Here is a 26,323-nt window from a genome sequence, read left to right as displayed (position 1 = left end):
TGAAATGCAAAGAAAATTCTATGAGAAAACCCAAATGAAAGCTGCTTAAGAATAAAATTAAAAGGATTTACTCTGAAAAATAATTAGCTAATTAAACCACAGCCGATATAATTATCTACCATGAGAGAGCCTGGATGGGGAAAACAAAGAGAAAAGGTGAAACAAACAACAATATTATGTTTTAGTGGGGAAAAAACCCAAACAGCTAACACCTCGTATGCTTCCATTAGGCAGAGTTTGTATAGCACAAGGACTTGCCACCTCTTCATCCCACTCCAATCTGGTGTTGTACAAAGGTGCAGTCCTAAGCCTTGAAATGGGACTGTTGCAGTCCCTCAGGCTTTTCACAGGTGTGAAAACTGATCCCAGTGTTTGTTTCACCCTTCTCCTTGCAAACAGTCCTTCACCTCATAAAAGACATCAGTGTCCCCAGAGAAAGAAAACAGAATTTAAACTAGTAGCCATATATATAGCCTTGTGTCCTCCAGGTGGCTCATCTCCCTAAGCAAATCATACAAGAGCCAAGCATCTATCACAGCTACTTCTGCACTGGTTTTCTAGCAAAGAGATTGCAGCATTGTTATTGCCACTGAGGGTGCAGGAGGTTTGTCTGACACTACCCAGAGAAGATGGGGCTGTCACTGCCCTCTGCTCAGCCAGCAGCTTGTGACAGCACCCACCCCAGTTGCTATGAGGCCCTGGACATGAGGATCCAGGTTCTGAAGGTGACTCCTTCTATGGTGGCTGTTCCTCCTTCTGCCTGCTTGGAAAGCAAGGCACTGTCACATCATGGACTGAAACAGTAACCAGAGGAGCTGAAAGGATCAAGGGGTGGAGGAGAGAAGCAGGGGTCCTCTTGGCTCTGTAGCCTGCTCAGCTCACATGAACATCTGTCTCCCTTTTAGGGATGAAAGGGAAGAGGCACAGAGACACAGGACAGTTTCAGGCCAGTTACCTCATTTCTCCTCCCCTCTCCCATTGCCCAACATTTGCAGCACTGTCAAATTCCTCCCCATGGCATTCCCAGGCCATGAACCTCTGCACGCAGCAGAGAGAAGAGCAGGCACCAGGCTAGTGACCCATCCTTGCCCCAGAGTAACCAAGCTGAAATTCTACCTCTACATACTCAAATTAGCAAGATTCAAGTTCACTTGGACGCTGCCATCCCAACTCTGCACTACAACGTGCGGGGAGGCTTAGCGATCACTGCCGTGTATTTTCTCATTCTGCAGCAGCCTTCTGGAGAAGAGGTGCAGGCATCCCCCACACTCCCAGCACCAGCAGAAGGACTGATTCATCAAGCCTGACTCTCTGAGGCAATCTGCCAGACAACAGAGCTGCTGGTGGGGTGCCTTGATGCTGTCAGCTGCCTATATGTCTATCAGGCAGCTACTGCTTGTGCAATCCCCACTCTGAGAAAAATTCAGAGCATAGTTTGGGATATCTACATAAGAACCAATTCCACAGTCCAAGCCAATTAAACAAACAAATAGATAATAAAAAAACCCCAAGTTTTGGGTTGAACAAACAGCTTTTTTATTTGTTTTCTTGTCAAAAGGAAGTAAATTCTGGAGTAATAAATATATTACAAAATTTAAACCTAGGTAAATTCAAAGTGATGCAAGGGGAAGGGGAGGGAGGACAGATGGGCAAATTCAGCACAAGTTCACACCTAGTGCTGGCTGTCTCAAACTGTTCATCTCTGCAAATAAACTAATCTGTAAACCAGGAGCAGCTGAACAGAAGGGGGTTATGGTATAGCCTTACCTTGCTGTCTACAGGGATTTTTCAGCCACCCTAAAGCATGGCTGTAGCCTTCAGTGGATGAGCTCTTTCCCATCCAGGCTAGGTATCTCTCTCTCTTGCTCAGCACCAGTACATCCCTCCCTATTGCTGTGGCATACAGGTGATTTTGCTTCCACTCTACAGTGCCCTCCACCAAAGGCTGAAGCCAATTCCCATTTCCTCTCTGGGCAGCGTCACTTTGTGGGATTCTTGTCAAATGCTCTAGGACCTAATATGATCACACTGTGACTCTCAGACATCAGCAGGGCTGTGGCAATAGGGCAGATCAGCCTGCTGGCTGGGCCACTTTTTCTCTGCTATGAAAATCAGAACATTTCTTTTATAACATAGAAATTTCTCAATGGCATTATAGTTTCAAGATTTCTTTAGATTGCAGTAATAGCCTGTTATCTTCAGCTAGGACTGGATTACCTTTGTGCCTGGCAGTATTACAGATTATTATGGATTACAGGGTACATGTCTGTACTGCCCTCATATTAGACTGTAAAACAAGACATGTTTGGGGGAAAAGGGTAATATGACAATGAAATAACGCATATCATGTTATCAAAGACATCCATTACCTCACATTTTCTTTCTTTACCATTGAAAATTTGAGATAGATTTCTCCTGTGCCCTTTTAAGAACAAAGAAAGGATGAATGAATTCCTGGTAGTACAAGACTTCATTGAAAACCTACAAGTACAACACTCAAAAAAGTACATGGAGTATGAATCTGATTTCTGCCTCAAGTTTTAAGTTCCTCAGCTTGTCTGAAATCCTCCTCTTTCATCTTTCCCTGACCAGAGCATTAACACAAAAACTACTCACCATCAACAGCTCAATTAAAGCCTCAAAATAGGTTTAAATGAGAAACAAAATTTGCATTCACCTTATATTGAATCACCTGAAAAGAATGATTTTTGCTCACCCTGAGTGCATATATTTCTCTCAGAAAATCTGCCTATTATGGGCAAATCCAAAAATAACCAGGCTTGTAAGAGCTAAATCTAATGAAGGTTTTATAACATAATTTATTTACTCCCATGTATTCTTCTTTTTTATTTTTCCAGTGCTGTGTCTTTTTCAGTTCTATATTTTTCAAATTATGAGTCTTAAGTCATTTCTCTAAGGAAACAAGCTGTATCATTGCTATTATATGTTAGGGTTTTAATGAGCACAATCATTATACAAAAAAGTACAGTTTTTCTGAAAACAACCTGAACATGCAAGCAGAAAGCCTGGTATGAAAGAGAGAGGGTATAATAGGAAATTCAGAACAAGCAATTAGACAGGTGAGTCTGCAGCTATGGCAGTGAAATAAGACACTGTTTTGGCTGTGTTTGTAACTTTGAGTTTTTCTCCCCCTGCCATCCTCCTTGTCCTGTCTCATGTATTTGGTAGATAAAATAGTCCTACATAAAAAATTAAACATAGTTTCTTGCATGAACCCCAAAACAATGCCCACAGTCAGAACTCGCCAGTCAGCGCTGGAGAGAGAAGGAGTATCAGGAACCTGCTGCAGGGGGAGCAGGTGTCCACCAAATCTCTCCTACCAAAAAGCTAAAACAAAGAAAGCTTTGAAATGGGTAAAAAGGCTTCCGGTGACTTCAGAGGGGAGCTGTATGGGGTAGGGTGTCAGATGGCTGGGGAGGCAGGAGCTGTCAAGGCACCCTGTTCTACCTACCCACAGCCTGGAGCCTGTGCGTGAGCAAGTCAGAGCTAAGTTAAGCAGAATGATCTCAAACTGGCAAGGCAAATTTTAGGAACTCAATACGGTTTAGGAACACAATATGCTTTTAAGCTTTTCTTTTTTATTTACAACTCTCTTGCAAAGCACCTGTGGATAAAAATAAATCATCCTCTCCTTCAAGCAGGTAGTTTTCAGCCACCACTTTTACATAGGGTCACCACTCTTGAAGGAGATTTCTTAGTAGTCTGGAGACTACCTGGATTGCTGGTGTCCTAGGTAAAATGAATGATGAAATGAGGGGAGGGAGGAAGTTCTCAGATGCAGATTTAGAAAGGCTAGGAGTAGTTGTAATGCTCTATGGTCACTGATACTTTTCACCTGTTTCCTAGAAGGACCCAGATGTCAGCAGCTGTGACCCAAAATGAAGAAAGGATTAGAGTGGATCTTTGACACCACCTGGAACTCAATGGATCAGCACTGGAGAGACAATGAGTATTGGGAACTTGCTGCAGACAGCACCTGAAGAAGTGAGAACTTGGACATCATGTGGAGGATCTTGGGTGCTTAAATGTGCATTACATATACAAACTACGGAGGAAATCAAGCCTTATTGTTTTCACTGTTCCTTTTGAGGAGATGACACACCTCTGTTGCATACATACATGCTTACAGTGAAGCCCTGATCCAAGTTTGATACTATTGAAGAAGCTTTTCCCAAGTCAAGCAGATTTATAACCTATACTTTAACAATAGTAACAACACCAAGAATGCTATGTTTTCTCCCCAAATCATGACATTACGAGGGGAAATTATCAGATTTGAAATGTGAGGAAGGACTTTATTAGGAACACATTGGAATCGAAATCAGGAGTACTCCCAGCTGTGATTTTGTAGGCATGTTGTTTCTTCCACTGGCTTACTGAATTACCTTGAGCAAACTATTTAACCTCCTCCTTCCTCCATTTGACTCTCTAGAAAATAACAGTAATCCCTAAAATGCAAGATTTTCAGGCTGAACCAAAGCCCATCTAAGTCAATGGTGGCTATTTATTTCTGAGGGTTTTGACTCAAGCCTTCAGTCAAGCATTTGATCAGTTAGCATTTGTAACTATCAGTGCTAAGTATTATTACTTTGCATTACTACAGATGACATGGGAGGTTATAACATTAAACAGTCAGCAAGTGGCAACAGGGTTTTTCTGCACAGAGCAGCACATGAATTGCAATAAATCTACCCTAGATTCAAAATAGGAAAGATAGTGGTAACTGTGCAGCTGTGTGCTGGCTTCTTAATATTCAAGAACGGTATGAATCTGAATATGTTAAAACTTTTCATTTAGAGATCAAATTGTTGACTCACCTGAAGCTTAATCAAAATCTTATTTCAATAGTTCATTTTGGCATCAGATATGTAGCTCGTTATTGTGATGACAGGTGGAGACAGCTCCTGGCATTTGGGTTCAGAGAAACTGAGAGGGGGGATGTGGCAGATGTTATGGGCAAGCATTAGCTCATCCTGAATTCCCTTCAAGTAAAAATGCAGAGGCTTTGATGAGCTAAATAAACAATTAGCAACAGAGATAAAACGGGAATACTGCTGTCTTACACTGAAAACCGATTCTGATTTCCTTTCCATCCTGTGCAACAGCCCTGACTGTGGTGGGGTGACTTCCCAGCAGCACAACAGGGGCTGAGATGAGAATCAGGCTCTTTGCCTTTGTATTCAGCTCCTGAGGCTGAGCTTCGGGGTAGAGCTGTAGCATACAACCTCTCCACATACCTCACTAAACGTTATTTGACAGTTGTTAAACTTTGAAGGAAATGGGAATGCCTCCAAGCTGGTGAAAGGTGCTGCCCTGCCCTTCCCTGCTTGCCCTTCTCCGGTCTGCTAGAGCACTGCAGCACGGCAGCAGTAACACAAGCACCCTCTCACATGCCGTCACATACACCTCACATACTCATGTAAAGGGACATATCTCCTGTAGGGATAAGTGGCCATTTAGTATTTTGCCTTTCTGTGGTGGTAATCAAGCAAGAAAATATTGGTCTGGGTAGCGTCTGCATGGCCTGCCTCTGCTCATTGTGAACTGGACTGGCTCTGACCAATGGATTTCTCATCAGTTTCTGTACAAGCATTAGGTGGATAATAGTTTGTCACAACAATCTAGGATGACTTTAGTGACAATACTAAGCTGTACATCTACTTTTCTTTAATTCTTGCTTATTTCATATTTTTATTATATTTATATTTATTTCATATTTTATATTTCTATTTTACACTTAATTATATGGCAACATATGTAATTTTTCTCATTTTCACTGCATTTTCTTTCTTATTCTTCAAAGATTTCTAGTATTGCAAGAGGGACGGAAGAAAAAACAAACACAAGCAAACAAAAAACCAAACAAATAAAAAACAACCCTAAAAACCCCCTTGTCCCTGTACTTCTCTCAGCAGGAGAGATAAAATAAATAATAGAAATAAAATAAGTAAAAAAGGCTAGATGAAAATTTTTTTAGCAGACACAAATAAAACCCCCCAGTCCCAGTGTACATGCTTCTGTGAAGCAGGTTCTTCATTATGTCTGCACTTGCTGAGGGTTCTCTAGAAGTCAATGCACACTACTGCTGCAAACCACTCTCAAATGACTTGAAGTACCAAATGTCCATGTCAAAATTTCCCCTGCTCTGCTTATATAAATTTTGCTTCCCTTTGGGACTGTGACTTCACATTTTTATTTTTATACAGTTGCTGTCTCAATCTGTCAAATACAAATGATTAATACATGATGATTAATGTCTTCATGTGATGTCCTTCCTTCCAATGGTTATTTTATTCAGTGTTTAAATATATAAATGCTTTGACCAAATCTAGGTTTGTATCCTGGATACAATGCAACTAGAATAGCATAGCTCACATGTTGAGGCTGAGGAGGGTTTTTTGCGCCAGCTATGAGCCACGGAGGAAGGTCAGTGCCTAGTGAGGTTGGAGTCGGGTGGAACTGAAAAAGGGGTAGAAGAGTGGCAAACATTTACCTGCAAGTCTTCATTTGTACGAACTCACTGCCCAAATCACTAGTAAGGATAAATGTTCGTGCCTTTCAGAGTAAATTAACCCTCTGCCTTTTTTAAAATTACCAAAACTACGTATTTCTAACTTTCCTTAGAGACAAAGTAATGCAATCACTCTTTACTACAGAATCAGGCTATTGGGATTATTTGCCCTAACAGCAACAGAGCAGGGCTTCCTCTGATTTCAGTCTTTAGTTGGCAAACCTCCACACAACAGGCTTTTGTTGGAAGAAGCATTAGCAATTTAGACAGCGGCATCCTCTCTGATGCATGACCTGGTGTTCAGTGTGGCACTGATGTTTGAGAGAACATCCTTACACAGCTTAGGTATTTCTGAAGTTTGCAGCACCTTAGTCAGAAAGCATTTTCTTATTGACATGCAATTGCCTAGAAGAGTGCATGGGTATATTTATCCCACTATGATGTGCGAAATTCAAACTCAGTTAAATACTTCCTATCTGTGCTAAAGTACCCATAAGCACAAACGCTGAAGTTATTTTTTGCTCATAAAATGGAGTTGCACTATCACCTGACTTCCAAACTGCAGCTAATAGTTAACTGAGGGGCAACAGGGTAGCAGTGGTTTGTGGAGTGATCTCTGTTCAGCCAGTCTGTAAAGCACTTGGAGTAAAAGGAGCTGTGTCAATGTAAATCATTATTATATTGTTTAAGTAATCAAATCGGTGGCACCATTGTTTAAATAGACTGGAGATGTGGAGTCATTTATTCTTATTTAATGCTTAGACTGCCTGCTACATATAATATATATGGAAAAAATAAGCTTTCAGAAATATATAAAATACCTTTTTTTCCAGTGCTGAATTTATAAGCTAGGGAGACTATAATGCTACAGTAATTCTTAATTTGTATGGTTGTTTTTATCACTCTTAGTACGAAATACCACAAAATAAAACAGACCTAAATCTCTCATAAATCTAATGACAGTGTCGCGCTTCAGATGCACATTTTTAAGTGGCTGCATCATTGCTTTAATTCAAAACACAGCCAGCAGGCTCAGTATGACCTGGGAAGTTCTACAAAACACTTGCAGATTTATTAATCTTTTGAAATAGTGGTGGATTTATATATTACATCATTGCCCGATGGCCAAAACTCAGATTTGGTCCCATATCATGTAGGGTGCTCTACACATAAAAAAAGACACAATCTCTGTCCCCAGATGCCTTACTTGAATTCAAGTGTTGCAGTTATATAATGCTCCATCGTAATCATTCATGACTACCCCTGTTGCTGCAGACCACACAATGACTTAAAAGCAACAGTCTCCCTATTCATTTATGTGGGCTCCTGGTTCAGCAGTATTTTCTAATGTGTTTATCCCTATGAGGCAAGGCAGTACTGTCACCCCAGGTTACAGATGGGAAACTGAGGCACAAAGATACTATTTTCCAAATATTTATATTTCAGTTCAATCCCCTATTCAAAATTAATTAAGTATGCCAGTCCCCAAGTTGCACTGATCATAAGTCTGGTGCTCTTAAACGTCTAAAACAGTTTTGAAAGGAGAGTCTAGACTGAGAAAAATGTGCTCTTAACTTTCCAAGGAGCAGGTAGGATTTCTATGATAGAGCAGGTCTCCTAGTGTTTGCTCCTTTAACCATGAATCTAAGGACAGATATTTCTTTACAGACCTCTGGTCTTCTTCCATCCGTCTCTGTTGGACATCGATTACTCTTTTCGCATGTTTTTCCTTCAAATAAGAAGTGATTCTCAATTGTGCATTTTGTTACAAGCTTCTGGTCTTGGCTAAAAGTGATGGGTACAATACACATTTACCATCATTAGTGTGTGTTTAAAGGTGGTTTATATTACAGAAAAGGATGAAAGAATGGAAAAGCTGCTGCATTAGAACCCACATAACTGTCTAAGCATACCCAAATTCACTTGGCTCTGGCCTTTGCAAATTTTATTGGACTTTTCTAGAGGGACAGTTACAAATATCTTTTCTTCAGTGATTAGCTCACAGTGTCAAAAGGAAGTTCCTGAGTGGCACTCAAGATTACAGAATCAGAGAATGATTGAGGTTATAAGGAACCTCCTGAAGTCATCTTGTCCAACCCCCCCTGCTCAAGCAGGGCCACGTAGACGCAGTTGCACTGCACCATGTCCAGATGGCTTTTGAATATCTCTAAGGATGGAGACTCCACCACCTCTCTGGGCCACCTGTGCCAGTGCTCAGTCACCATCACAGTAAAAAAGTACTTCCTGATGTTCAGATGGAACTTCCTGCGCACCTTCAGATGGTGCCTCTTGTCCTGGCACTGGACACCACTGAAAAAATCCTGACTCTGACTTTTTATATGCTCCCTTCAGATTTTTGTACACATTGATGACTTCCCCCCGAGCTTTCTCTTCTCCGTGCTGAATAGTCACAGGTCTCTTAGCCTTTCCTCATATGTGAGATGTTCCAGTTTCTTAATCATCTTAGTGGCTCTTTGCTGGACTCTCTCCAGCATGTCCCACATTTCTGTTGTACCGAGGAGCCAGAACTGGACACAGTACTTCAGGTGTGGCCTCACCAGTGCTGAGTAGAGGGGAAGGATCATCTTCCTTAACCTTCCGATAACACTCTTCATAATGCAGCCCAGGAAACCATTAGCCTTCTATATGGTAAGGGTACATTGCTGGCTCATGTTCAATCTCCTGTCCACCAGGACCACCAGGTCCTTTTCTGCAAAGCTGCTTTCTAGCCAAGTGGCCCCAGCATATCTGGTGCATGGGGTATTCCTCCTCAGGGGCAGGACTTGGGATATCCTTTTGTAGAATACTATGGGGTTCCTCTCAGCCCATTTCTCCAGCCTACCAAGGTCCCTCTGGATAGACAGCATGACACTGGTCTATCAGCCACTCCTCACAGTTTTGTGTCATCAACAAAATTTCTGAGGCTACACTCTGCGACACCATACAGGTCATTAATGAAGATGGTATTAAATAGGATTGGATGTTGAAGAGGTTATGGGTCAGTATTGACTCTTGACTGCTAGTTACTGGTCTCCAACTAGACTTCACGCCACTGATGACACCCCTCTTGGCTCAGCTGTTTGGCTCGTTTTAAATCCATCTCACTGCTCATCCAGCCCATATTTCATCAGCTTCTCTGCAAGAATCTTATGAGACAACATCAAAAGCCTTAGTGAAGTCAAGGCAATCATCTACTGCTCTCACTTTGTCTACCAACCTAGCTATTTCATTGTAAAATGTTTTCAGGTTTGTCAAGCATGACATTGTGATCCATGATGATGACTCCAAATCACCTTCTTGTCCATCACATTCCTGGAAATTGTTCCCAGGATTAGTTGTTCTGTCACCTTCCCAGGGATTGAGATGAGGCTGACTGGCCTGTAGTTCCCTGGGTCCTCCTTCTTGCCTGTTTTGAAGATAAGAGTGATATTTGCTTTCCTCAGGTATCTTTCCCAAGTGCCATGATTGTTCAAAGTTAATGGCCTCACACTGACATTAAGCCAGATCCCTCAGCACTCTTGGGTGCATCCCATTAGTGCCCATGTATATTCAGTCTGCTGGATTGGAGCAGCATGAATCATGGCTACATATGCCAGCCAAGGGACCTTATTATGTGACAGTAGCTTAAAAAAATCACTTGCAGTTCTCAGAGAAACTTTAATTTCCACTTTAAAAGGGCCTACTTTCATAACCTGTTTATATGAACAGAAGACATAGATAGCAATCCATTATCTTCTCTCTGTGGCACCTACTGCCCATGATGTGGCTTCATAATGTTACCGACAATTCCCATTTTCTCCATCCAGAGTAGCATGGGCAGAAAGATTAATAGGACAGTTAAGGAGAGTGAAGAGGAAAGAAAAGTTAGAATGAATAAGCAACATAAATCAGTAAAGGAAAAAAATACAGGACAAGGAAAAAAAAGCAGCAAGTAAAAAAAAAAAACGCCCAAACAACCAAAAAGCAAAACGAGCTTTCTCTCACTCTGCCTAGAAAGAGGAATCCTGGTCCAGTTCCAGGTGAAACAATATCATCTTGACAGCAGGATTACTAAAAACAGTGCAAGGAAAAGTCAGAGAAAGAGAAAGAGCTCATTGGGAGCATACATAGATCAGTAAAGCAATGGTATTCACCTGTGTGTGAGATGCAACTCCAACACAGGCCCCTGTTGTAGGATCTTTTTCAAAATGAGCACAGGTCAAGGCACAAAAAGGAAGCTCTGAAATACCACTGAAAGTTAAATGCATGCTCCATTAAAGAGAGAACAATCCTTTCCGCTAATGATGTGGAAAAGATAATATAACATGTCACCTCTGAGCAGCTTCAGGTTATTGATTTGGTGCCAGTTTTAGGGACAGTCATTGTCTTTGCAAGTTGACATTGACCAAGCTGCCTCTTTGAGACATTTGCACAAGCTATCATTCCCTTCCCTCCAGCTTCTCCTTCTTACTCTGGGAAGTGGAACAGAGTGCCGATCCAGGACCATTTGATCAGTCTCAGAAACATGCATCCTAAATCCACTGAAAGAGATAAAAACCTGCTGCTAGCTTCAGCAATGGCCCTGAGACAGCAAATACAAGGGAAGGTCAGATGGGGGAAGTAGACAAATGGTGCTCCTCCTGTTAATCCTCATTATGATGGCACTGGTGTATCCAGAGCCAAACTTCAGATTCTGACACCACTTCAGCTCAGTGAAATCAGGAGGTCCAACAGACAATGCTTGCCACCACCTCCCACACCTTTGAATTTTCATGGGGCCATTGCACTCCACTGTGCTTCCCTTTGCACCATCTGCAGATCCTGCAAGTGGAAGACCACAGCTGGGATGGAAGCAGGAATGGGACTGGTGTCCCGGGTAATGATCAGGAGAGATGTTAATGTCAATAGGGAGGGAAGAACTTCCACTTTCACTTTTTCACTATGAGTACTAAGTTCATGAAAAATTCTTAGCAGAGAATGCAGCAAACTTTTCTCTTTTGTGCATACATTGCTTACTAGTGAGGCAGGATTCCTTCAAGCTGAGCATAGCCAGTGTGCCTCAGTCCTGGCATACCAACGTATCTTAACATATATTAAGTGCCCATCATTTTAGCAGCTAAGCAGTATCACATTCCATTTAGCACATACACAGAATTTTATAGAGCAGAGCACTGTACAAATCCTTTTCCCTTAGGTTTTTCTACATACTCGTCGCAGTGATATGCATCTGACCAATTAAAGCAAAACAGCTTTAGTTAATTAACTCTAAGGGACTGAGTGGCTCCCTGACTGAAAGTCGTAAGAGTGGGTTTTGATATTATGAGTGCCACTGATTAACTCTCAGACACTGGACAATTCACTTCATCTTTCTATGCTTGATTTTTCCCTGGTGCAAAATGTAGATAAATAAAATTTGTTTTCTTTGGTGAAGTGCTTTTGAGAGCTGTGAATGAAAAGAGCTATGCATCATCAATGAATCCTCAAAAAGACCTGATGGGAGATTTATGGAAATAGCACTGTCTTCAGGGTGCTTCTGGAAAACTGAGCCACAACCAAGTAAAGCAACAAAGGGCCAAAACCTCACTGAGAGGTGACAGTGGGGACAGGATGAGAATTTAGGGTTGCCTGACACCTTGACAGCCACTTGTTCCTCCAGACTAGGCTGGCAAGATGGCATCTTTCTCTCATTTCTGCCCATGGCACCTGATTCTCACCCCACCAGCTACTAGATTGCATGTCTTCACTTCCACATTGTTTTATTTACCCTTGCCATCCTCCCCCCTCAGCAAATCAACACATCCAACCACTTCCAACACCTGATAACCTCTGCAAATTTCTCTTTCTGGCTTCGGGGATATTCCTGTTCACTGGGCTGAATTCACTATACAGTGTCATATGACTATACACATCCTTCAGAGTATTTTTTCAGACTTCCACTAGGCTCAAGATCTTAAATACTGCTGAGTTTTTACCAAAAGCTTTGCCTCAGGAAAAACTGATACCAGCATATTTCCTTTCATTCTTTTCCTAATACTCTATCATTATTCAGTTTTATCTTATCCTTTCATTCTACTTAACTCCATATAGTTGTAAGTCCCAAAGCTAACACACCAGTTCCACTGTACATCATTAGCCAGAGCAAGATAAATAATTTCCACCTGCTAACTGATTTGATTATTTTTGTAACTGAGGAATGGAAGTGAACAGAACTGAATTTCCTCAGATTCTGTCAGTATTTTAATAAATATCCTTTTTTAAAAAAAAATTCTTTGGACTTGCTGGTCAGTATTCCTACTTTTGGCAAAGAGTAAGTAAGTTTGGAGCAGCTAAATAAATCACTATATTATTTCTGTTCTACAACTGATTGAGATAAAAATATTGCTTGCACAAAATTTTGTCCATGTCAACTAAACATTCAGTTCTGAAAAATTTTAAAATTAGATTTCATTGTAAGAGAAGTGTGAGTGAAAAACATCACATGAACATTTACTACCTCTCATTTTTACTTTCTCAGGGTAAAGAAAACCATATTACGGTAGAGAAGAAAATAGCAAGGTCTCTTCTGGGATCTGGAGGCTGAATACCATGACTTGACTAATGCCTCAGCTCTCACTGCAGGCGGTACGAGAAGGACAGAGTAGTCTGCAGGCCAGCAGATAATAGCCCTAAGCCTACTGAGGAAATCAATGCTTTTGACTATGTTTTGGCCAGAGTTTATTCTCAAATTAGAATCAAAACCCAAATCCCATTATTCCTCTACAAGATCCAATTTTTCTCCACAGGCTTCAGGATGCTTATAAAACTATGGAGTTTATGTGTTTGGTTCTACTTCACCAATAAGATTCTGACTTCTGCTGGTAGCTCACATACAGTCAAAGAGAGACCAGCTCAATGCATCTGATATTGCTGCCTTTGCAATAAAAAGGCAGGAAAGGGTGGTTTCTAGGGATTTATCACTAGCATGAGCATACTATGTCAATTCATCCTTCCAAGACAGAAGGAAAAAGCAGTAACACTGTTTTCCTGTGCTGTTCCTACCCATATTTAATCCCTAAAATTTACTGCTTCTTTACTGCAAAAGTGACTCTTTCTTTACATGATTAAAAGTCGGAGGAGTTGTAGAACTGGGGGAGCATAATGAACATCCAGGGCTTGCTTTTGCAATTATCTCTATCTCTTCTTGCATTTAATATGGTATAAAACATTAAATGTTCCAAAGTTGTCAGCCATTACAGTTGTATAAAACAGATGTTAGTGAAGTAAGAAATGAGCTCTTTCATTTAGGTGAAAAATCTTTTGCTAACAACCCCAAATCTTGAATTGCAGAATAATTAGAGCCTGTGTTATAGGTAGACAGCACAAACTTCCTCCCACGTTGCTTCCTCTCTCAGTAGTATGTTTCAATCCCACCTACAGGAGGTGGAAGGGGAAACTTCTGACTTCTAGCCTGTCAAGTTTCTTTCTTTGTTAAGCCTAGTAAGGAGGTTACCAGCTGTGGTATTATTTTTTCCCAAATTGGAAATTTTACTGAAAACAGCTGTTGTTAGCGAATGAATACTACAGAGATTTGTAAAGTATGACTTACTTAGACAGAAAAGCGATGAACAGACCAACAGATAAACTGACAGATACAATGCAAACTTATCAGACACTGCTAATGCTATTGGTGGCAGTGCTACCTCATTTCAAAGTCAAATCAGTGACTTAAGAGTAAAAGACTTCATATCCTGCTTTCTGCCCCCTGCCATCATCAGAGGACCAAATAGAAATTGCATTTACCTGTAGATCAGGACTTCATCATCCGAGCAATTATACTGCAGCTGATACATTTTTACCCGAGGGGCCGACTTGCTCACCGTCCACTTGACCAAAGCTGAGGTAGTGGTCACATCTGACACCAGGACAGCCCTTTCTGATGTGCCTTTTGTTTCCCCACGATTAGACTTGCTGGAGCTGGTGATGTCCGAGAGCCTGGATTTTGGTGGGACTGCTCGGCCTGTGCCGTTGCTGAGATGAGGGAGCTGAACAATTGAGAGCTCAATCGTTGCAGTGGACTCTCCAGCAGCATTGGCTGCTATGCATGTGAAAGTCCCATAATCCTTGGAGGTGGTGATGAGGATATCTAAGGTGCCATTGTCATAGACAGCTGTCCTTGAAGAGTTCCCGATGAGACGGTCATCGGGGGCTACCCAGTGAATGATGGGGGTGGGATCCCCAATGGCTTTGCATTTCAGTGTGGCAGTTTGCCCTTCTAAAACCAGCAACTTGTGAGTATGTTGTGTAATAAGAGGAGGCTCACAAACAAATTCTTCCTCTCGTACGTACCAGAAGTACCTTCCCTTTAGACCTGGAGGAGAAGCACAAGTTTCCATATCGTCATCTCTGTCAAGTCGCCTTAACCACAGTAGCTCACAGTTGCAATGCAGAGGGTTGCCCCCAAAGCTAAGAGACAAAGGTGGAGAAAACGGGGTAACAGCAAATGGAATTACTTGAGATCTGGCAAATATAGGGTCAGGGGGGAGCTTCTGAAGTCTGTTGGATGTTAGATCCAATCTGGCCAATTTCTGAAGGTCTGCAAATGTCCCCTCTGTAATATAATCTATCAGGTTATGATCTAAACTGAGCTGGTGCAAGTTTATCATCTTCCTTATAGATTCCCAGGGAATGCTTCGGAGGTTATTGTAGGAAAGGTCTAAGTCTTCCAATGTCAGCAAAAAATCCTCAAAGGCTTCGTCAGAGATGCTGCTTAGCTGGTTGTTGTTTAAAATCAAATGTTGAAGGTTAATTAAGCCTCTCAAAATATCTTCTCCAATGTCAGGCAGCCTGTTGCTGTCCAGATGTAAAGACCGAAGGCTCTCCAAGTCAGTGAAAGAGTAGGGCTGTATGTAACTGATGGTGTTTCTGGACAAAGTAAGGTCAACAAGTCCAGACATATTGGCAAAATCCTGTCGGCTGATATTAATAATGAAGTTGCCCCCAAGTCGGAGTTCAACAGTCCTTCGATCTATGTCTAGCGGTACAAATAGGAGACCCTTGGAGGGACACAAAGTCCCCAGTGACTCAGACAGGTTCTGACAGACACAATATTTGGGACAAGCGCTGACCATGACAGCCATTCCAAACACCAGGATGCTGCAGAGCAATTTTTCCATGGTAAATCATGCAACAGTACCTGCAAGAAATGAGAAGAGTTATAAGGAACATCAGCAGTTTTGATGTAACTATCTTTCCTCTTATGTTTTACCTAACACCTACCTCCAAAGAGACTTCACAGTGCCTCCTCTCAGGAGTCACACCTAAAGCAGTCAGCACTCTGGGATGGGAAGTTTAAGTATTATAGCAACATGTTTTTCCACATAATGCATTTCTTTCTAAAAAAAGTGATTTTGGTTCCAAATCTAAATGGGATTGGAATTGTTAACACTTATGCCTGGTAATAGGGTCTTGTGACTACCTATTTTCTAGTTACATTTTTATAATTTTTATTGGGTAGCTGGTAGAGGACAAATCCTACCATCAGTGTGCATGGCTTACTTAAAACCCTGAAAGATTTCATTTGGAATAGTGCCTGCTTCTTTGAGGGTAGAAGCTGTCTTATAGTAATTACATACTGCTGCATAATAATGTGGAATTAGTCTTAGGGTTGAAAGAGCTGATTTTATGGATAAAAATAACTGCATATTTACCCTTCAGTAATGTGGTTAGTAATGACCATGTAATTATCTGGCCAGTCCTGGGCTGAGTCAGTTCACTTGCCAACCCATAACAAAATTCATGATAGGCAGCATAGAAAGCAGAAATCACTTGCATAGTTGTAACCTGGATTCACCCTGCGCTCAGCCAACCTATAGGAAGGATGACATCGCCTAGCTCCAAAGAGAAGAGATGTAGGGGAAACCTGTGGTACCTTAGGCTCCTAGCAAGCTTTCTGATGACCTCATGCTCTCATGCTGCAACCCTTTCTGTTGTAGTGAGACAGTAAAGCTCTCGCCTACCTCCACAGCCCTCTCCTGCATCCTGCCCATTTCTCTTTGCACTATTATCTCCCTTTTTTTTTAGCTCTCACATGTTTTTCCAGCTTAAGCTAAAAGGTATGTATCTTTGAATAATAATGAAATGTATTTACAGGCTGACTTAAAGGGCCAATTGTGGCTGGGGGAAGTTGCAGCCCTCCTTCAGGTTTGGGAATATCTTCTTACATGGGTTTTCTGACGTTCTTCCCACATGTGTGGGATATAGGTAAACTTGTTTTCTTTCTGCCGCACCCTTGCCCAGACGTTGCTATCAAGGAGGGCTGAGGAATGGGCAGATCATTCATTTCTAATCCTGTCCTGGTTTCAGCTGGGATAGAGTTAACTGTCTTCCTAGTAGCTGGTACAGTGCTATGTTTTGAGTTCAGTATGTGAAGAATGTTGATAACACTGATGTTTTCAGTTGTTGCTAAGTAGTGTTTAGACTAAAGTCAAGGATTTTTCAGCTTCTCATGCCCAGCCAGGGCACAAGAAGTTGGCACAGGACACAACCAGGGCACCTGACCCAAACTGGCCAACGGTGTATTCCATACCATGTGATGTCCCATCTAGTTTAGGAACTGGGAAGTGGGGGCGGGGAATCGCCGCTCAGGGACTGGCTGGGTGTCGGTCGGCTAGTGGTGAGCAATTGCCCTGCGCATCATTTGTACATTCCAATCCTTTTATTAGTACTGTTGTCATTTTATTAGTGTTATCATTATCATTATTAGTTTCTTCTTTTCTGTTCTATTAAACCGTTCTTATCTCAACCCACGAGTATTACTTCTTTTCCCGATTTTCTCCCCCATCCCACTGGATGGGGGGGAGTGAGTGAGCAGCTGCGTGGTGTTTAGTTGCTGGCTGGGCTTAAACCAAAACAAATCCTCATTTTCCCTCTGAGGAAAGGGGCAGGTTGACAAAGAGCTATATATTTGTAAGGGATCTCCTAGGCTTTTTTGCCAAGATGGTGTGCTCTAGTCTCCAAGACCCTTACTTGTGGCAGTAGCTATGGACACGATTCAGGCTATAATTTCCAACGCAGCCATTTTGCCTCCATTTAACCTACATCACCCCACCATATAACCTTGCATCATTGTCCTTGGTCCTTGGTACACGCTCCATATCCCTTCTCAATCACGCAGCTGCTTGTACACTTAGCAGGTTTGGGGTGCTTGTGTTTCAAGAGTAGTCATGGCACAATAAGAGATGAGACACCCTCATGTTTCAGCAATTGCCCTTCCAGTGCCTAAGTGGTGGATGGCAGGCCGTCACCTGCGCCTAAGCTGGTTCTCTTACTGCTGTACACATGACGGGATAATACACAGTGTCTCGTAACAACTCCAGTAATTAGTACAACGAGGCCATTCAAACTTTAGCAAACATACAATGCAAGCAACACATTTCACATAAAAGTCACATCACAATTATTTACACTTCATCATACAGCTGAAATGACAATTATGCAGATGTTTTATAATAATTAAAAGAAATTATAAAAGTTAGTTATTAATCTCCCAGTAACACACACCAAACACAAAACAAAATCTATCACTTCAGCAATTTTTTTTTTAACTCTTTAAACAAGTCTTGCCCAATCTCCCTGTGAAAGGAATGAAAACTAGGGCCCTATGTGTGGGGCTCTGCCCAAAGGTGGCCAGTTACTCTCCTGGGTAAGGTGGTTTGGTTTGTCCTCTATGGAATTTGTGAGGTGACTCAGAGAAAAAGAGCTGTAGAAATGCAAGATGTTATGAGTGCTGAATATATGTATGAGTGCATGTATAGTATGTTCTTTATGGCAAGGTTTTCTGTATGGTGTGATGTTAGTAATTATATACTGTTATTACTATTTCATAGGAGAGGAAAGGACTGAAGCATCTGTGTTTGCTGAACTCTGCAAACAAGATGAAAGCGAGATACTTTTAGAAAGGATGGCTTGGGAAGAGTAATCTTACCTTCAATAGTAAATAAAAGGCTACTGAATAAAACACTTGGAGATTAGCAAGTATGTTATTGATGCAAATCTGTGGCATACTTAGCAAAATGCTATAAATATCTCTTACATTATTATCAATTGGTAGTTTACTAACAGGCAATTGGCTTTTTGAATCTTAATTATAATTGTGTTCTGCAGATTTAATTTAATGTATTACCCTATCAGCTGAAATTATAAACAAAAAGCAGTTTAAAAGGGGGAGAAATAGATACAGTTAATTAGTAATAAGCCCTTTCATAGCTTCTCCCTCATCTACATTCCCACCCTCTGAATATCTATTCAAAAATGTGAATGCACACTTACGAGAGCAGTGTCTCCTTTAAGTGTCCCAATTCTCGAACCACATTTTTTCCAGATGCTGTTAAATATCACAGTGCTTTGGGGAGAGTTGACTCTAAGCATCAGAGTGAAAAGTATTTGTAAAAAAAAATGGGGGGAGGAAGAGAAGTTAATTACAGAAAATAGGGACTGCAACACTGAGAGGAGGCTGTGAAGCAGGAGGTCTAAATGGCAAAGTAAGCCCTGATGGGGAAACCATCTGTGGATGGCTTGAAAGCGCATCATCTGCCTGTGTTTGCATGCACGCGTGAAAAAGACACAGAGCGCGCAATATGTGCTTTTACCAGCAGGAGGGCCAGTCAGTAACAACAGTACTAGGATGGAAATATCATGGCTACTGTCATGCCAGTTATTGAATGCATTTGAAAGTATTAATGTAAATATTGTTTGTCTGCAGAATAAATTTTTAGTCTTTGTGATCTTTTGTCTACATCGGTATTTCAAGCTTCTGAGCCTTGGGTTTCTCTATAATGTAATCCTGAAGTGACCAGTTCACAACACAGCAAATAGGGTACAAACCCAAAGGGCTAACTATAGGACATCGGAGAGAACAGAGGTGGACAGGACTCCTTAGACAACATCTGGGGTTTCCATGGGGCAGCTGGTTTTCCTTTTTCTCTCCAGACAGACAAAGCACCTGGGCCACAGATGAGGTAAGAATTCTCAAGTCTGCACAATTATAACAGTGTCTTCTAAAATCTAGACTCTCCCAGAAAGTCATAGCAATTGCTAGTTGCCAAGGGGATGGATGTATAATAAAAATTGTTATGATTTTGGTTCTGGTAACTTTCATATAAGACAGAAAATAAAGTGTCAAGTTTAGGGTCTGGTTTTGCTGACCAGTTTGCTCACCTTGTTCCCAAAATCTCTTGTGACCTGCAACAGGAAGCATTTTATGGGCTGCTAATGGTAGCCTTGTGATAAGCTCACTATTCTGATTTACATTTTAAAGGTATATATCAGACAGATAAAGTAGATTTCTCACAGCAAGTCAGTAAATCTGGCAGAGTTTCTGTCTCAGCCCAAGATGAAAAATAGCCCCTCTAGTCCTCTTATAACATGGATTCTTATGAATTAATATGTGCGAGAGTCATAAAGCTTGGTGTTTTGTATTCAAATTTTCCTCATAAAGATACAACTTCTGAGATTCGGCATCTCATTTCAGGAATGTCTCTGAGGCATTTTTTAATTCTATATTCATTGAGCTTTGCATATAAATTCCAATAATCTTTGTGTACCACAGCACCAAGTACAAGGTAACTGTCAGACAAATAAGCTATAGCTGCAGCATACAGGCTGGGGAAAAAAAGAAAGACAAAAAAAAAAAAAGAGAGGTGGATGGATAGGGGCTCTGATTCTGCTGTCTCCAAGTGCCCTGGGACCCAAATTCCAGGGACTGTATGGGTGAGTTAATATACTTTTCTTCAGCTTTGTAGGTGCTGTGGAGGAACTGGATTTCCTTTTCTGGGAGCTGCTCTTTTCCTTTTTCTTAGCCTTCTCTTATCTCTGGTTTCAGTGAACCTCTGTGACTAGGAAATTTACCTCCTCCCCCCAGCTGCAAAGCTTGAAGGACTGCAGTGATGGGTGAAGTTTCATGCATATTCTCTCAAGCAGTTTAATTTACAATGTGTAAAATGGGATGGGACTATGTCAGGACAAAAATTACTCCTTAATCCCTTGCCTTGCCAAAAACTGTGTGGGAAAGGTAGGTCTCATGTTCTCCCTGACCCATGCAGGTATTTTATGTCTAATTCACCAAGCATTGACAATGGCTGTAAGGAAAGTAAATGTCTCTGCATCTGAATCTGTCCTCAGTACCACATACATTGAAACATGGGTTGGGTGTTAAGCCACTGCTAGCTTTGTGAGCATCTGTGAGACTGTTCAGGTGTTTAAAGTCAGTTAGGTATCTATGTGCTTACAGGCTCTAACTCAGGATAACTAACACTACTTCTGTTTAGCTTTTGTCTTTTGTGTTTACCTAGGCTTCTGCACTCCTTGGGGGTAAAGCTGCTCATCATCAAGTGTACATATGTATAGCGCATCTTAGATTTTGGCTAGGCCTTTTTAGGAGCTAGTTTTATTGAAAAGAATTAATAGCTCTAACATGTGAAGTGCTTGCTTTCTCCAGCCACCTTACATTTCATAAATCATAGAGGGGGAACATTTACAAGCACATATTTCTCCAGGTATTTGTGGCTGTCTCTACTAAGCTCTACCCATATTAATTTGACAGATAATGCTTCCACAGTAACAGAAAAAAAAGGAACTCTGGATTAAGCTTAACAAATTCATTGCCTTTTGTACAACTTTTTCTTGAATACTGCAGTCATAGCAAGGTTGCAATCAAAAATATTTTACTGCCCCTGTACCATCATAAGGTTCATTTACGCGGTTTGCTTCATTTGAGTGCTGTTCTCTTGTTTTCAACTTTCCAAGCAGCTGGGGGTCCATCCTACCTGCTCTGTGGTCCCCAGCCCTGGAAGCAGTCCTAGTTTGGTAGTAATTAGGACAAGCTAGGCTAAAAAGGTGTATGCTTCCAAATGAAATTAACTCATAGGATGGTCTTAAATGTAAGAATGTTTCTGTTATGATTGCAGTGTTTAAAGAACTGGTTGTAACCGGATCCAGAACAGAGGTGAGGATAGTTCATAAAAGGTAATTTTCAAGAGGCCTCACTCTTTGAAGGCTGATTTAATCCATCCAACAGATCCCCAAGGAAATAACCCAGTATTTTCTTCAGCAAGGCTGTCTCATACAGGAAGATACTGGATTGGCAAAACTTGTGTCTATTTGTGTGCGGTTTTGGGAAGCTTTTCTTTATTTTTCATAATGCTTTCCTGATCTTTCCCTGACACTAATCATGTTATTTCTTTCTTTAAGTACTAACTTTACCCAATTCTTTTACCATTCCCAAGACTGAAGCAATGTGTTTATCGAAAGCCCAAATTATCAATGTAGCTAGTCAGGTGCAGAGCCAGGTCAGATATAATTCACTTACAACAAGGTGTAAGCCTGTTAGATCCCACCTCACTTTTATTAGCACTTTGCTGAAATAAAGACATCATTGTAAGCCCTTCGGTTTTAAGAAATGTGCAAAATTAGTCAAGCTTTTGAGATTCATTTTGTGAGAAAATAAAACTTAGTGAACACATTCTGTGTACTTCTGAGCGTCTGCCTGTCTGGCACTTCCCCACAATACATTTGGGACATTTTTATCACTTCAGATAAAATCTGAAGTGCAGAAGCCTCAGAATTATTTACTACTTACACATTTCAAGAATATAGAGTAAGTTTCCTGAAAGCAGAGGAGAGAGACTTCATTAGCTTTATTAGACTTCTGTGAAGGAAATAATGCATCATGACTCCACCTCTTGCTGGGCATCAGAAAATCCACATGGAAGAGAGACACTGTTAATATCCTGGCTGCTGAAAAAGATTTAACCTGACTTCAGCCTTTTTAGACAAGAGACAGTCCACTCTACTATTAGGGTGCTCTGAGCTGTACAGGTTTTCCAGTGTCTAATAAGCAGTAATCTCACTCTGCAGTCCTAACATAATTCAGGAGTAGGTCAGTCAGGGACAGACATCCTTTGGAAGCCAGACTTTCTAGTAGTTTCCACAGAAAAGTGCATCCCAGGCATCTCAGGGACGTAAATGCTGATGAGGATGCAGACCTGGAAAACCCTTCAGGGAACCGGGATGCCCCATTCCAGTTCACTTCAATGGGCCTTGAAGGTCCATGTTCCTGAGATGTTTTTTAAAGAACTAGCACTAGGTAGTAACAGTTCTGTGAAAATAGCTACGCTCCTGTTATAGTGAGAGCTGCTGTTTCTGCAAACACACTGCGCAAATCTGAGTATTATTTAGTGATCCAGTTAAAAAAAAATGAGAGAGTTTCCATGCAAAAGGTACAGGTGCCACCACTTCATTATAACCAATCTCTAGACCTTATCTGATCTGGCATCATGCTGCTTGAAGATTGGACTGAAAAGCCATCATGCACACGTAGAGAACAGAGCAAAAGAAACATGCGCTTAAAATTCCACTTAGCAATTAGCCTAAATTTCTTGTGCTGCAGAAGATGGAAATTTTTACTCTAGAATGATGTTTACCTTCAATGCCAAGGTCAGTTTCATTTGTATATGTCCTGAAGCTTATAGTTCAATTTTTAATTTCTGAATGCTGATTAATTCAGTTCTGTAGGGTGAATCCAATAGGCATGTTTGATTTACTCATTTATTAAAAATAATGCTACTTTAGGCAAATACCTACACAAAACACATCATTTCAAAATGAAAACATTACATCTCAGAAACACTAGAAACAAATATTTTGAATACTTCATTTAACACCTTTCCTAAAAGGGTCTCATGAAACCTCAACAATCTCACAAATAGGTTTTGTCAATATGGATTGATACATATCAGTGGGTAGAACTTCTGGCCAAATAGAAAAAATTGTCTAGCTCTAGCCAGAACTTGTGAGTGGCACATTATAACCTTAATAATCATAGCCAGATTTTGTTGACTAGTGTGATTTTACCTGTGAAAATAGCTGCACTTGCATTATTCTACCTTCACTGACTGGAATGCATAGGCTTTAACTGCCTGATTTGTTGGGACAAAAAACTGCTTAGCTACCTGCATGGTTTTTGAACACGCACAAAATCTAAACATGCAGACAGTTACTTGTAAGCATACAAAAACAAACTGAAGAGAAAGAGTCTATTTAGAAAATCCAAGTGTAGACGTTTGGTAAACAGGCAGACTTACATAACACTATGTGATACATGCGTGTGCATCTGTATTTACTTCAGCTGCATGCAATGTCACTTTTCTTCAGGTGCAAGACACTGTCCCTGAATTGCTTGAGCCAACGGATGCAAAGCTGCAGGTTGGGGGTTAAAATAAGCAACTGAGCAGTTACCCAGTGGCGCTGGCCAGGGGAAGAAACCAGGCATGGAGGTGTGTTACATCAACAACAGGTCTATTTGAGCTGTTTCTAGAGCTTTCCAGTGCAGCCGCATGTGTGGAGGATGGTGATTTCCCAATGACAGGGACACAGAAATGCAGAACAACATTTTCAACAGCACTAATTAGAAATGGCTTGGGCTGGTTTGCTTTTTCCCCCCAGACTATTTGCAGGTCCATTCATTTTTCCTTGTTCATTTAATGCCACCCAACATTTATCTTTGCCTCCTATGTTGTGTGCCAGTCTCCATCAGATTTCATCTACAAAGTCATGAGTCAGCTAAGCTGAGCCCCTTTGCTATTTTTAGCCATCCAGTTCATTTATTTATCTGGTTCTTTACAGCAATCCTGCACTTGGCTTTATCAGCACAGTAGAGAAGTTACCAGTTATTCCATCTCTTACTCACTTTGAACACACAGGGAAGATGCAAAGGTACTAAGGAACAGCTCTCTTGGAGATATTGCCTATGGTGTGAAACATAAATGTCCATCAACAGACCCTATTGCTTTCTGCAAATACAATTGAAGGCCTGTTCTCATTATCTGAATCCAAATTCCCCTCGGCTCTGAGCCATAACAGCAACTCCTCAGGTAGCTCTTTATCTCTAGCTTACTTTAATTCTTATAAAAGCCTTTATAAATTCTTCTTTCCTTCCACATCAAAGGAAAAGGGGGATAATTAAAATTGGGATTCTCTTCCTTATCTGGGCTTGCACCTTTTTTTTAATTGACCCTTCATTTAGCCCTAGAGACAAACTCTGTCCAATATTCCTTAGGAAGTATTCTTTATTTGCAATACAGACTGCAGTTTTCTCTTCTTGTACAACCTACATGCAAAGAGGCACTGGTAGGAAAAACAAGGCGTACATTCAAAAAAATCTTTTTCTGATGTTTGTCATAAATTTAATTGGGCACAGAAAGTCACATGCAAAGATTTGGAGATGCTTTGAAAAATGGGCAAGGCAAATTGAAGTCCACACTAAAAAAAAACCCTCACTTTTGCTGAATGCCCCAGATTAGGATTCCTAAGCATGTTACCATAGGCATTCAGTAGCAGAAGTCCCCTTTTACAGGGAATACAATCCCAATGTTTTGTCACTGTGGTTGGCTCATGGTTTGGTAAGAAATTAGCAGAGGTCTGAGAAGGAAATGTGAGACCCCTGCTATGCTGTTGCATGACAAAACACATGGCCTTCACAGCCTCCAGGTCCTTTCATCAGCCTGGTAAACTTTTTACTGTATTTTCTTGGTTTTCACTTAGTTTGGATGGAACTAGATTTGTCAGTTCAATTTCTCTTTCTAGTCACTCTCACTTTCTGATTCCCATGCAGGAAGATAATTCACTGTTTCTCTGGAGGACTTAACGCTCCTATTATTTCTACCATGTGAACAGTGGGGTTATACAGTTAAGTTTTTCCAAACTGCTGTGTTACTGGATAGGAAAGAGAAAGGAGGCAGGGACTTTTGGTAGTAATACCTGTTCTTTAATATCAGGTTCTTAATGCACTTTACAGAAGAGACTACTATTACCTTGTTTTTGGGGGTGAGTAAGAAAAGGCACAATCTGCCTCAAATACCTTGCCCATGATTATTCACCAAGTCCCTCCTGGAAAACCCAGCTCTCTCAGCTCTCATACCTTCTCTTTGGACAGTGATGTTTCCACATGTAAGGCACATCACTGTACAATTTGTTAATACAAAGCTAGTGTCATGGATAGTGTTTCTGTAATTATATCGAGAGACCATGGCACCTGCATCTCTGGGGAAGAAATCTGTTCTTAATGCTAACTCCTGGATGACTTTACCACTGTCTTGATATGTAGCCTTGGATGAGTTTCACCTAACTTTTCTTTCTCCTGTGTAAGATGAAGATAAATACACCTATTGACTTCTACTAATCAGTTGTTTGCAAGGTACCTGGAGACTGTGCGAGTGGGTAACGCAGTTTATGGGGAAGTCTGTTGTCATTGCACAAGAAGGGAGGTCGCAGATAGGAGACTTTTACAGCCTTTCCCTTAGCTCAGTCACTGGTTCAGTATCATCCCAAGGCTGGCAGTCAACAGAAGTCAGAGGAGGCGGATGTCTGTGCACAGCTAAAGTGACTCTAGTCCCTGGTGCCCCATTGGCTGCCCCAAATACCTGCAGCACAGAAGACCCTGAGAGAAGCTTTGCCCTCTTTCCTATCTCACATTCTTCTACTTCAATGACTTAATCATAGCTCAGAGTCTCAGGTTTCACCAGTAGTAAGTTCATATACAGTGGAGTATGTTTATAACTCTCCTGGCTGTGGAGAAAACCTGACTAGTGCAAATGAGTACACAAGGAAACAGCACCATGAAAGCAAATGGAAGCTAAGCAAAAAGCACCCCTAGTCTATTACTTTATAACTAACAATAGTACAAGTGTATCATGACATTTCAGTCATGCTGATGAGGCTGAAGGTTTTGAATGTGAAACCATACAAAGTACTGTTATTTTCCTGTCAAACTCTGACTGG

At 41.1% G+C, this 26,323-nt stretch overlaps 1 protein-coding gene across 7 annotated transcripts in view; it reads right to left on the bottom strand.

Moving 5' to 3' along the window:
* Positions 1-26,323, bottom strand: part of LRFN2 (leucine rich repeat and fibronectin type III domain containing 2) — a 168,846-nt gene that overhangs the window by 26,423 nt on the left and 116,100 nt on the right. For 6 of the 7 annotated variants that reach the window (XM_069800355.1, XM_069800358.1, XM_069800357.1 and 3 more), the window contains one exon: positions 14,291-15,683. In XM_069800355.1, the coding sequence (XP_069656456.1) occupies positions 14,291-15,663 (1,373 nt within the window). In that variant the 5' untranslated portion in view covers positions 15,664-15,683. Of the gene's footprint in view, positions 1-14,290; positions 15,684-18,817; positions 19,169-26,323 lie in introns of those variants that run through there. The other variant, XM_069800359.1, reaches the window with a different exon arrangement.

The sequence above is a fragment of the Haliaeetus albicilla genome, chromosome 13 (assembly GCF_947461875.1).
Source record: "Haliaeetus albicilla chromosome 13, bHalAlb1.1, whole genome shotgun sequence".
In the NCBI taxonomy this organism is placed as follows: domain Eukaryota; kingdom Metazoa; phylum Chordata; class Aves; order Accipitriformes; family Accipitridae; genus Haliaeetus; species Haliaeetus albicilla.
Note: the sequence above shows the minus strand (reverse complement) of the source record. Positions and strands in the feature narration are given on the sequence as shown.